This window comes from Chlamydotis macqueenii, chromosome 12 (genome assembly GCF_036417535.1).
Source record: "Chlamydotis macqueenii isolate bChlMac1 chromosome 12, bChlMac1.mat, whole genome shotgun sequence".
NCBI classification, from domain to species: Eukaryota; Metazoa; Chordata; class Aves; order Otidiformes; family Otididae; genus Chlamydotis; species Chlamydotis macqueenii.
In genome coordinates, this window is record NC_141567.1 from 15,512,870 (window position 1) to 15,524,748 (window position 11,879).

Here is an 11,879-nt window from a genome sequence, read left to right on the forward strand (position 1 = left end):
TGGCGTACATGGGCAATTAGGATTTCTCGTACAGCCCTGCCTTGGAATGGGCTAAATTAAGGTTGCACAGGTAACCTCAGGTTTCATGTTTCCCGAGCGCCTGACCTCCACATGCTTCAAATTCTCAGAGGTTTTCTTGCAAACGTGATGAACACTGGCTAAAATCGCCATGAGCATCCTAGAGAAAAATAATTTAGGCATACAACACTTCAATGGTTAGACTTTCTAGTAAAGGATGCCAGAAGCTTGCTAGTCTGAGTTTTAGGTGGCATACATAAGTGCCAGTGTTTGTAAAAGACATCGCAACGGCAGAGGTCACATCGGCCATTTGATGCCTTTAAATCTTAAAACGCAGCTCTCCCACGCAGAAGAAAAAAGGGTAAAAACGTGCACTTTACAAATCATAACTGGAGCTGCAGATGCACAGAAGAAACAACCCCGAGGCACGCACTGCAAAGCCAAGCCTACATTTTAATACTTTTCTAAAAAATGAAGAGAACCAGAGTATTCAAATAAACCTTTTTTCAAGTGTTTCCAAGGCTCCACTGCTGGACCATAGGCCTCTCAATAAAGACGACACAGCTCTAAAGCCCTCCTGATTTATATATCGATTGCAATACATAAATAAATATTTTTTAAAAAAAACTTGCATCATCATTGACAACCCAGGAAACAAAAGCTTTTCAGTCATGTGCAAGGGCAGTTGAATTGCCTTCCCTACCGTCAGCAGCTGGACCAACAGCTCCCAAAGCAGTCTTGGGGATGAAAAAAACCACAGCCAGGAGCGAGGGCTGGGAGAGCCATCATGAGGGGAAAACGCAAAGAAAATCCTCTTAATTTAATTTAGAAAAATTAAAAAAAAAAACAAAAACAACAAACCAGAAAAGTCACTGAAATGAATGAGTTTACTCAACGACGTAGCGGAAATAGTGATTATCGCGCGATGGGCTGCAGAAAAGATGCTCTTCAGAGATAACGCAGCCTCTCTCACCCCAACCGGAGTTTGCCGGCACCCGTGGTTCAAGCGCAGCTCGGCAAGGTCGCGCTTAAGCATTCGCAGCCCATCGCTACCGCATCCGCACAGGTCTGGCCCAAAGAGACAAGAACACGATGCTCCTCTGTCATTTCCTAGCGCTCCCCGAGGAAAAGAGCCGGGAAAACCCTCAAGTCGGTGAAAAACCCTTTTCTCCAACTAATAATCTATTCGCGAAGTGATTTATTAAAGCGCCTCGTTAACGATTTAGCAGAACACTGCGCTGTTTTCTCTCCCTGTAGCAGCACTCCGCTCATACGTGATTATTTTTTTTTCTACGCCAACGGGCAGGGTAACGCGCGCCGCAGCGAGGGATGTGAAAGCCATGATTTCTGCTGAGCTCACGCTCCCGACTTTATTAATCTCAGCTTGATTTCGGGATATGAAAGCATAAACGGAGGAGGAGGAAGCCAATCTATAAGCAGAAGGGCGGCAAAACGCCCGGCTCTGAACTCGCGGCAGGTCCTACCACAAGTCACGTCGCAGGATTTTTTGGGGGGGGGGGGGGGGGGGGAAGAAAGGAAAGGCCGTTTTGGCTGCATTTAGGAAAATTCCAGAAGGAAAGACGGACTGTCGGAGCCCTCAGAAGAGCCGGGCTCCCACGAAGGTGTGGAGCGCAGGGAGCGAGCTGCCGCGGGTTCAAACTCTGCGTTGAAAACAGAAACGTCTCGTCGAGACGGGAACCGCCAACGTCGCTCGCGTTCTGCGCCGTAACGACCGCTCCTCGGCCGAGGACGCGAGCCGGTCCCGTCGCAGTGCCCATCGCCGCGGCGTCAGGGCTGCTTCCCGAATCGTGGCGGGATGGGGGGGGGGGGGCGCTTTGGGGATGACGCCAGCCCCACAGACCCCACTGGGGACGCTGGAAACACGGAGGGCAGTAAAAGCTGCCCCCTCTCCAGGCTGTTTTCTTTTCACGTCGCGCGTGTCAGAGCCACCCCAAAATGGGTGTAACCGGCAGCGTGTTGGCACCGGAGGGTTAAAAACTCGCAGCCCCGCTGCCACCCTCCGCGCTCTCACGCGTGGGGAAACCCACGGGGGGCCCGCGGACAGGACCCGGCCGCCGGGCGGGGGGTGGGGGGGCCCGCCGGTCACGCGTGGGGGCGAAGCTCGCCCGGGCCCAGCCCTCTCTGCCCGCTGCGGGGACGGCGGGGCGTGGGGGAGCCCACGCCACCGGCGGGACTCGCCCTCCTCCGCCGAACAAAGGCTCCCGCCGGCTCCGCGCGACGCTCCCCCGCGCCCGCGGGGCTCACCTCACTCCGAGCGGGGTGCGACGCCCCCGGCCCCGACCGCAGAGCACCGCGCCCGCCGCTTCCCCCCTCACACCCCCCAGGGCCCCCGCCCCGCCGCTCACCTGGGTGTCGGGGCGCGGCGCATCCCTCGCCCGCCGCCGAGGGGGGTCCCGCGCGGCGCCGCTGAGGGGAGGGGGGCGGGGGGGGGAAACGGACACTGGGCTCTCGCGCCGCCGCCCAGGCGCTGCCCGCCTGCCCGCGCGCGCGCGCGCCTCCCTCCCGCACCCGCCGCCACCGCCCGCGCGCCTCCCGGGGCGGGGGAAGGAAGACGGAGGCAGGCGCGCGCCCTGCCCCGCCCCTCCAGTCTCCCCGCCCATCGCCCCGCCCCTCCAGCGGCGCCCCGCCTCCTCACTCGCTCGCTCTCCTCCCGCGCCTGCGCGCACCCCGCGTTACGACGCGGCGCTGCCAGGTTTACGGCAGCGCGCAGCAACCGGCCGGTGCCGCGGAGGGCGAGCGGGCTATGCGGCGGCAGGTGAGCGGCGGCGGCGCGGGGAGGGACAGGCCCGGCTCGGCCCGTGTTGCCACGGCAACAGCGGTGTCAGGAGGGCCTCGGCGGTGGTTGCCGTGGAGGCCGCAGCCGTTGGGGGTCTGTGCCGGCCTCCACTGAGCCCAGAGGCTTCACGCGCGTTTATAAGGGGAAAACGGTTAAAATCGTTAAATGTAAAGCCGCGTTACCGGCACGCGGGGTTCGCCTGGGCACCGCTTGGCCTGGGTGGGCTCACAAGGAGCGGCGCTACCGGCCGGTCGGGCCAGGCCCTGCACCCCACCCCAGGCTTGACCCCGACCCCGACCCCGGCCCTGCCAGCCCAGGTGGGCCCTCTCCCCTCTTCTCCCCTTAATTCTCACTTATTTCCTTAGAAGCAGCAGCGGGACAAGCAAGTTCTTGCCGGTGGGCTGCTCAGGTGCTCTGACCCCGACCGGCACCGACGGCCAGCGCCAGGAGAAGCTCGGGGTGAAGCCCGTCACTCCTCTGCCCTGGCACCGCAGGTCCACAGAGCAGTGACAACCTGAATCCCTTCCTCTGGCCAAATTCCTTCTCGTGCCCGAATTCCTGCGACCTTTAGGTCTTTCAGGCAAATTATATTCCCTCCCAGCACTTCCCACTACTGTCTTGAATAAACTCCTCCTCAGAGCAGGTGAATGCTATCCATCGATGTCTGGTTCAACATCGTTTGGATGATCCGAGCGGAGTGGTTTCCCATCGTTACTTCTGCGAGAGCTGGTGGCTTCTCTAATCCTCAGGAGTTCAGGTCGCTGGGTTTTTCTCCTGTCAGACTTAATGCTTAGTCCAACCCCAAAACGCATTTGATTTCGTGGCCTTGGGTGTAATTCCTCTGGCTTTTAGTTTAGTGCCCCGTGAGATGCTGTGAAACAAAGCAGGGTTCTGGAGTTCGGTTGTGTAAAGCAGCTGCACGTGTCTGGTTTGGGGAATTTATCAGGAACTGAAAGGTTTGGTCATTGTGTGTGCAGAAACTATGAATGTTTGTTTTCTTCTGAGTCTGGCATTCAGAGCCTATTGAACCCGCAAAGGCTCTGTTCTTGTATTGTCCAGGAATTGTAATCTATAGGCTACAAAGAGATTGCTTATATTTAACAGAAGAGTAGATAAGTATGCTGCTTTTCTGGCTTAGTTGTTTAATTTTGCTTGAGTTTCTTCTCTGACTCTGTTAGGAGGCAGATAAATACAGAGACTGAGGTGCCGGTAGCCCAGACATGGTGTCTAAAAACTATATTTGCAGTAGAAGTGAGTGATCTGGTGGTTAAACCGTGGGGCTTTTTATTTTTGATTGTTCCAAAGACCTCAGCCGAGCTGCCAAAAACTTTTCTGTCCCTCCTGCTCTTCCCTGGTAAAGTCTGTATAATTTGTCTTTCAGGTGGCTTTTTATATTTACTTACATATTCTTGAAATTTGGTACAGGAGTTCAGTGACGTGGCACCTTAAAATGTTCCCTCTGGATGTTCTTAGCGCCTTTAATTTATTAAAATAGACTTTAGGAATCTGATTCATCCTTAACTTATGCTCTCCTTGCTCCATCGCTGCCTATTTACACTCAATTACTAGGGAGTTTCTTTCGCTGGCTCTCAAGTCTTGCTTTTGGAGTGCAAGGCAACAAGTACGTGCAGAGGCAGTTGTCTTTAATGCCGTGAAAATAACAGGTTTGGGCTTTTTTTGTCCACATATTACAAAACACAGGCTTTGGCTTGGTTGCATCCTGGATGCAAAGGAGTCCCATCAGTTTATAGATCAAACTTGCGCTAACGACAGCAGCTTATTTGTTAAGTTGTTATAACTTAGAGATGAGGGAAACTTGACTTCTGGCCAGGTTGGTTCAAGACGGCACCCTTTTCAAATAACCAGAAACAAAACGGGCGGTTTCGTCTTGGTTGGCTTGATGACGTTTTTATTGAAGTGTTCCTTTTTCTCTCGCCGGTGTTCTCATCTCAGCGCTCAGAACGGGGCAGATGAATATCCGTCCGAGAAGCTGAGGATGACAGAGAGTTTGCACAAATTCCAGCTACTAATATGCAAATAAAATGAATGAGCAAGACTCTTGTTGACAACGTACAACAAATGTTCCAGGCCTGTGTCAGTATTTATTCCTATTTTTATGAAAACTTCTGAACAGAGTGTGCCTGAGCCTTCAGGAAGCAAATCCTGGCTGTGTCTGAGCAGAGCAGCTTGCGATCTGCGACTGGATTTCAGCACCCCTTAACGTCAAAGGTGCTCAGATCCACGTCCTGGCTTCTCTGCAGATTCATCTTTGCTTTAATGGGGAAGTTGTCCCGAACAAAACCACCTCTCTGATGGCTTTTCACAGCTCCACTATGCTTTTTTGGTCCTCCCCGCTTACCTTAAGTGGCTCTGAAAGGTGTCCCAGCCTACGAAGGATTTTCCTTTTAGCTGCGCGCGGTGAGTCATCCTGCGGAACTCACAGGCAGTTTCACAAATACCAGATGGCAATAAAATTAAAAGTAGTAGCTAGTGGCAATTAAGCACTTGCTATAACCATTCTCCCTTCCTGACTGTAGGAAGCTGCCAAATATCTGTTGGTTTTGTTTTTTTTTTTCTTTCTTGACCAAAAGGAAAAAAAAAAATTATGTTTCTGCAGAGTGGACAATTAACAGGACACACGCTCCCTTCCCTAGCCCATAATTCCATTTGGACTCGACTGGAAAGCTATTTGCTGTATTTTGTACATCTCTAAGAGAAGATGAAGCAGAAAAAAACATGCAGTAAAGGAAAATTTGGCGCATTGTATGGGCACATGCAAAAAGTATTTCAGCAGCAGCCCTGTTAAACCTGCAAACTGGTTGCTTTTAGGCTCGCAGGATGTACAGCTCTTTAAACAAGACTACATTCCGGCATGCTACAGAGCTGCTGCGACTTGGTTTGGATTTTTTGTTTTGTTTTTATACTGCAGGCTGTTGCAAAGCATTTGCTCCACAAACTTGGAAATCTTTGAGTTCATTAACGTAGGAAGCGTGTCCAAATACCATTGTGTGTGGCTCAGTATAAATAACAGTGACTGCTCCCCTTCCTTTCCAGTGACTCTTGCTGCTTGGCATCCCTCGGATCTCTCAGCGACACACAAAGTTATTCCCTTTTTCAAGCCCCAGCTACTCTACCTCAGCCCTTCCTTCCGACGTATTACACATGCAGCATGCTTCATCCATGCTGTTATTTACAAGTCACATGCCATGTGACCTTGCCAAGATTTTTTAGAGATAAATCTCTCTTAATTTATGCATACCTGGCCAGGAAGGATTTTTTTCATTCTCTGTGTCGCAATAAGAAGCACAAATCTACTTCTTCCTAATATGTAAACAACACAACGCTTGATTAGGTTTTTTTTTTATTTCCCCTATCATAATGGATAATTAGTTCTTATTTATAGTGAATCATATTGAAGTGATCTTATCGTTGTTAGTTTTCACACGGTGCTTTGGGAAATCTTAAGATGTTTTCATGTTGCATTTGGCTCAGATGAGAAAAGGGTGAGGCCAACCAGTTCCACGTCACCGCTGTCCCCAGCTGGCGCATTTCTAGCTATATCCTGGCAAGGAGAGAAGCACTGGGGCTGATGGTGAATCACAGCAGCTGAGGAGCCCGGGCTGGGGGATGCAAGAGCAAAAGGAAAACCAGAGGGGATAGAGAGGGTTTAAATCACCAGTTTCTCCTTGGAAGATCCCCTCCCAAATCCTAGTCTGGTGCCAGCAGGTATTTAGTGTTGTCTACTGAGTAGCACCTCCTAGCGTGCTGTGCAATGTCTTTCTTAAAACACACTTTCATCTCCCCGGGACATGAAGGCAGCAAATGCAACAGCTTCAGAAAAGGAATTGTACGACTCGTAGAAAGATCAGCATTACTGGATACTTGGATAATCTGGAAATGGAAAGGAGTCAGGAGAAGTCTTGCCTGGAAGACCTGTTGAAGTCCCTTGAGTACATCCTCAAACATGTGGGTGGGGAGAACCAGGTGCTACAGTCTACTTGGATTTCCAGGCACCTTTTTAAGGATTAGCAGCCTCCATTTGCGGGAATCAGGTGCAGATTAAGAGGGAAGAACGTAGCCTAGACAAATAACAGAGTATAAGACTGGAAAGAGCAGTTGGCATGACCGGTCACAGGTGGACATCACCAGTGGAAGCCCACAGGGATCTTCACCCCTCAGCATACCCAGGAGTGCTTTCTTTTGTGAGCAAATTTTGGCAAGTTAAACCTGAGCTACAAAACAATAGGTATTTTGCAGACCATCCAGCTTCAGTGGTACTTGAGTTACTGAAATCTCTGCCAGCTATGTGGAGTTGTCCTAAAGATTCCCATGCTAGGGAACTGGTTTGTTTGTGGTCTTGTTTTGCCTTGTTTCTCCTTACTCATCGCCGCCTTGCCTCCTGTGCTGGTGGGCCAGCAGGTTTTCCTGGAACAGGTCACACGTCTGGCACTGAGCTGTGGCACTGTCTGCTAGGCGAAAAGGAGCTTGTGCCTGTCAGACAGCCCCCAAAAAACCTTTATTTAAGGAATACCAGTGCTGCAAAGAATTGCAGTGATTGTCACAGTGCAGGTGAAACACTGAAACGCCAAAACACCAGCGGACAGTTCCCAAGCAGGAACTGCTTTGAAATCACTTTGCTTTGAGGTTGAGATCATAACGATGACAGGTTTATCTAATCAGAGCCACGCACTGCTCCTAAAGCAGCAGAAGAGCCCAGCCCAACCCGTCACACGCTGCAGAGGAGGAGCTGCCTGTCCTCCGTCTGCTCCTCTGGCACATGGTTCAAACACTGGTCTTTCAAATACCCATCTAGGAAACCTGGGCTATTGCTCACTGCTTGCTGAGAAGGAATTTGAGATGTTTGTTGTGCTGTATCTTGTCCCAGCTGTGATCTAATTCCTTCATTCATGTTCCCTTTCTCTGTTTCAGCTTTTGACGTCTCCTGGCGTGCTGCAGCCCCGACCTGTGCAGGATGGACCCTGTTGTTCTCAGTTACATGGACAGTTTGCTGAGGCAGTCAGATGTTGCCTTGCTGGAGCCCCCCAACTGGCTTAACGATCACATCATCGGGTTCGCCTTTGAGTACTTCGCGAACCACCAGTTCCAAGAATTTAGCGATCAGGTTTGTTTCATCAGCCCCGAAGTGGCTCAGTTCATTAAATGTGCCCTTAGTCAGGAAGAAATAGCCATATTCCTCCAGCCGCTGGACCTTCTCCACAAGAAGCTGGTGTTCTTGCCTATCAATGATAACTCAAACCAGGTCGCTGGGGGCACCCACTGGAGCTTACTGGTTTATTTCAGGGACAGAAAGTGCTTCTCCCATTACGACTCCCACAGTAAATGCAACTCTGTCCATGCCAAGCAAGTGGCGGGGAAGCTGGAGGCCTTCTTGGGCAAGAGAGGGGGCAAAGCGACCTTCGTGGAGGAGAAGGCACCTGCCCAGCAGAACAGCTATGACTGTGGGATGTACGTGATCTGCAACGCGGAGGCTCTATGTCAGGGATACTTCAGGGAGCGGCCTGAGCCTTTGCTGCAGCTCCTCACCCCCTCCTACATCACGCAGAAGAGATCGGAGTGGAAAGCTCTCATCATGAAACTGGCACAGAAGTGATCGAGATGCAGCTCCAGCCCCTTCCCACCCCCGCCAAAAACTGCCTTCCTGATGTGCCTCGCTTTGCTTTCAAAGAAATCCTCCTCTCAATGGTGAATTTTTAAACTAATTGCTGTGGCAAATGGGTTGCTAAAGACTTCTCCACCTTTGCCCAGCAGGCAACACGCCCTCGTTAGGTGGCTTTAACTGGCTACAGGCATTGCTGTTCCAAGCCAGGTTTAGCAAATGCCCTTTAAAACCAAGCCCAAAACGCTTTATCCTGGCTATTTCTAATTTGTGCCTCCCACTAGTGGTATTTGAGCAGTCTAGGATTTAGCAGCAAGGATTTTTTTACCCCTAAAAACCTGACCTTGAGATTTCTATGTCAAAAGATGAGACTCCAAAGGAAATGCTACAATTAATTAAAGAACAGGGCAAAAAGAAAGTAAGTTTTCTTCAGGCAGGTGCTCCTTGTCTGTACAGCGATAGCTTTTTTTTTGGCCCCCACTCCTGCTTGCTCTTATTACAAATTAAAACCTGTCTCTGAACTGCTGCAAGATTAAAAGGAAGCTGAGAAACCCAGTCCTAGGAAAGGAAACTTAACTGAGATGAAAAGAGACACTCACTCTTTGAAGTTGGTTTTTTTCATTACGATTTTAGGTCGTCTGCATTCGGGGAGTGTTCATCAGCACTCCCCAGCCCTCGTTAGTGTTTGCCATGCCATCGCTGCTTCTAGCACAAAACCAGTTCTGTTACTTGAGATAAAAAAAAACACAGGGAGAACAAAAGGACAGAGTTTGAGGTATAAAAGCCAAAGATAACTGCGGTCTCCTTGAAGCCCACAAAGTCCTTAATACACTTCTAATGGAAACACTTTTCCTCTTGTGCTGGGTGATGGTTGGGATCTCAGAGCAGATCCTCTTGTTAAAGACAGGCTTAGCAGTGGGAAAAGTAAAAATTAAAATGAGATGTCCTTGCAGGATAAGAAGTAATCTCTAACCTCATGAGAAGCAAAGAGCAGGTTGCTCAGGTGGTGTCTAGCAGAGCAACCACACCCCAGCGTGCCAACTGGATCAGGGAAATCCAGGTTAAATATAACCCTTGGAAAAGCAAAGGAGGAAGGATTATTTTTAACCCGGAGCTCTTCACCCATCGTATTGCCAGCCCAGCCACACTAGTGCGTATCCAGCACAGCACCAAGGGTGATGAACTGTAGAAAGGTCTTAAACTTCCCCTGTTGCTGAGAGAAAGGTAAGTAGCCACAGCCCAGGCTCTCCCAAAACACCCAAGCAAACACACACAGACAGCGATGGGGCGAAACGAGGGTCAGGGACGTTCCCCTCCTTCCTAGGCTGCCCGGACAGGAGAGCAGCCATCAGGCCAGGGCATCCCACTGAGCGCCTCCCTGGAAAACCCCTTCCACTGCTCGGATGGAGCCAAAATGGCATCAAACCGCTCACCGAAGAGGATTCACGCGGGGCTTCACCGGAGCGTCACTGCTACCGTGAGAGGCTGCCCTTCTCCTGGGTCTGAAATAAAACACAAACCAAACCATGTGCAGCGTCGTCCTGTCTTTTGCGTAGGTACCCGCGGTGGCTCCCGCTGCCCTACTGTTTCTTGTGCGACAGTGTCGCAGCCACGAGGGTTGTGACTCGCGGGCAGAGCCTTGGGTCTCGCAGCAGCTCGGCAGCCGCTCTGTGCCCTGCAGTGGGTGAAACCGAGCAGAAATCGGTGTGGAGAGCCAGTGAGCCTGGGGACAACTCCGGCAGCTCCTTGTGTGATAGTGAGGAGGCCATACGGGCTGATTTAATCTCCTAATCCTATTTTTAGGGGTCAGTTTGGGACAGGGAGGAGCACAGCCAGAGGGGAGGTAGGAAGGCAGGATGGTGGGTCCAACCAGGGAAGTAGCGAGGGGGACTTGAGAGCAGGGGCTGTGCTCATCCGGAGGGCACCCCGTGCTCCTTGTCCCCATCCCCGAGGGACAGGGCAGGGCTGCCAGAGCCAGTACAGTGAGCACCCAGGGACATTTCCTGCACCGGAGGCTTTTATGTGGCATTTCTTTACACAAAGAAAAGCAAATAAGCTCAAGCAGGGCGTCACCAGGAGAGCAAACACCAGCTGGAAAACAAAACCAGAGCCTTGCAACCAGCTCCTGGAAGCAGGGACCCCCTCAAACCACACTGAGGGCTCACCCTGGGCTCCTCCAAACCTCCTCCATGTCAGCCAATTGCACCAACAGGTTGTCCCACTGCTGGCTTTACCCAAAGAGCCCCAAGAGGAGCCGAGGTGGCCATTACTGCCATCACACACCTGGCCTGGGCTTAGCATGGGTACAAGGAACCCCACACACCTGCTCTGGATTGTGTGCTGTGAAGCACCCAAAATCCACCAGGCTGGGCACATGAGATCAAAATAACGCCAAGCCTAAACCTAATTTTTGGGGCCATAAGCCCCGCTCTGAGGTTGAACCTGTTGAGCACCAACGTGTTTTATAAAAAAAAAAAACAAAAACCCAAACCCATTTCAGCAGCTGCACCAGCAAAACGAGCTGGGCAAGTCCCTGGCAGGGACAGGGCGGCAGTAGGCCAGCGCCTTTCATCTGCCAGGTCACCCACAAAAGCAAAGCCTCCAATGGCACCGTAACAGCAGAGCTTTGAAGTTTGCCCAGAAACGTGGCAGAGCCACAGACCACTCCCCTGGCACCCCAGGGTGCTAAATCTCAAAAAAAATTGGGGTAACACCATCCAAGTCCCCACTTAGCCAATGCCACCTCCACTGTGGTTTTCAAGCTGGGCCATTTTAGACTAGAATAGAATCGTTATGGTTGGAAAAGACCTCTAAGATCATCAAGTCCAACCATCAATCCACCAGCACTCTGCCTACTAAACCATTTTCATGCATTTCCCTTATTTTCATGCATTTTGCTCCATGAGCAAGGCTGGCAGAGGGGGTGCATTTGGGTTGCAGATGCTGAGGGAGGAGGAGAGGAGGAGGAAGGCTCACTGTCCACCCCAGCAGGATGAGGCTGCAGCTCAACACCCTCCCCAGGCATCCACTGTCCTCAGGGTGGCCCTGCCACCAGCTTAAGCGTCACATCCCACAGTCTGTGCTGCCATCTAGTGAAAAAACCTCCCCGGCCCCTGCACCCGCAGCATTCCTGGCCCTGCGTGTCAGTCACAGAAGGGTTTGGGTTGGAAGAGACCTTCAAAGGTCATCTAGTCCAACCCCCCTGCAAGGACCAGGGACATCTCCAGCCAGACCAGGTTGCTCAGAGCCTCATCCAGCCTGGCCTTGAGTGTTTCCAGGGATGGGGCCTCCACCACCTCTCTGGGCAACCTGGGCCAGTGTGCCACCACCATCACTGTAAAAAATTTCTTCCTTATATCCAGTCTGAATCTACCTCCCTCTATTTTAAAACCATTACCCCTTGTCCTATCACAACAGGCCTTGCTAAAGAGTTTCTCCCCATCTTTC

General features: G+C 51.5%; 2 protein-coding genes across 9 annotated transcripts in view; one reads left to right on the forward strand and one right to left on the reverse strand.

Annotated features, from left to right (window-relative positions):
* The window catches only part of MYO9A (myosin IXA), a 183,755-nt gene extending 181,233 nt beyond the window's left edge, over nt 1-2,522 (reverse strand). For all 3 annotated transcript variants that reach the window (XM_086757146.1, XM_086757145.1, XM_086757144.1), the window contains exon 1: nt 2,385-2,522. The gene's annotated coding sequence lies outside the window, so the exon portion shown is untranslated. The remainder of the gene's footprint in view (nt 1-2,384) is intronic.
* A 187-nt stretch (nt 2,523-2,709) lies between these two features.
* On the forward strand, nt 2,710-9,961 carry SENP8 (SUMO peptidase family member, NEDD8 specific). Of its 6 annotated transcripts, none has more exons than XM_086757621.1 (5): nt 2,710-2,794; nt 3,181-3,386; nt 6,308-6,550; nt 6,631-6,799; nt 7,745-9,961. In XM_086757621.1, the coding sequence occupies exon 5, from the start codon at nt 7,788-7,790 to the stop codon at nt 8,424-8,426; it is 639 nt and encodes a 212-aa protein (XP_086613747.1). In that variant the 5' UTR covers nt 2,710-2,794; nt 3,181-3,386; nt 6,308-6,550; nt 6,631-6,799; nt 7,745-7,787; the 3' UTR covers nt 8,427-9,961. The 6 variants fall into 6 exon arrangements, with proteins under 6 accessions (XP_086613747.1, XP_086613748.1, XP_086613750.1 ...); XM_086757622.1 differs by having other exon boundaries at nt 6,631-6,781; XM_086757624.1 differs by lacking the exon at nt 6,631-6,799 and having other exon boundaries at nt 6,308-6,541.
* The last annotated feature ends 1,918 nt before the right edge of the window (nt 9,962-11,879 follow it).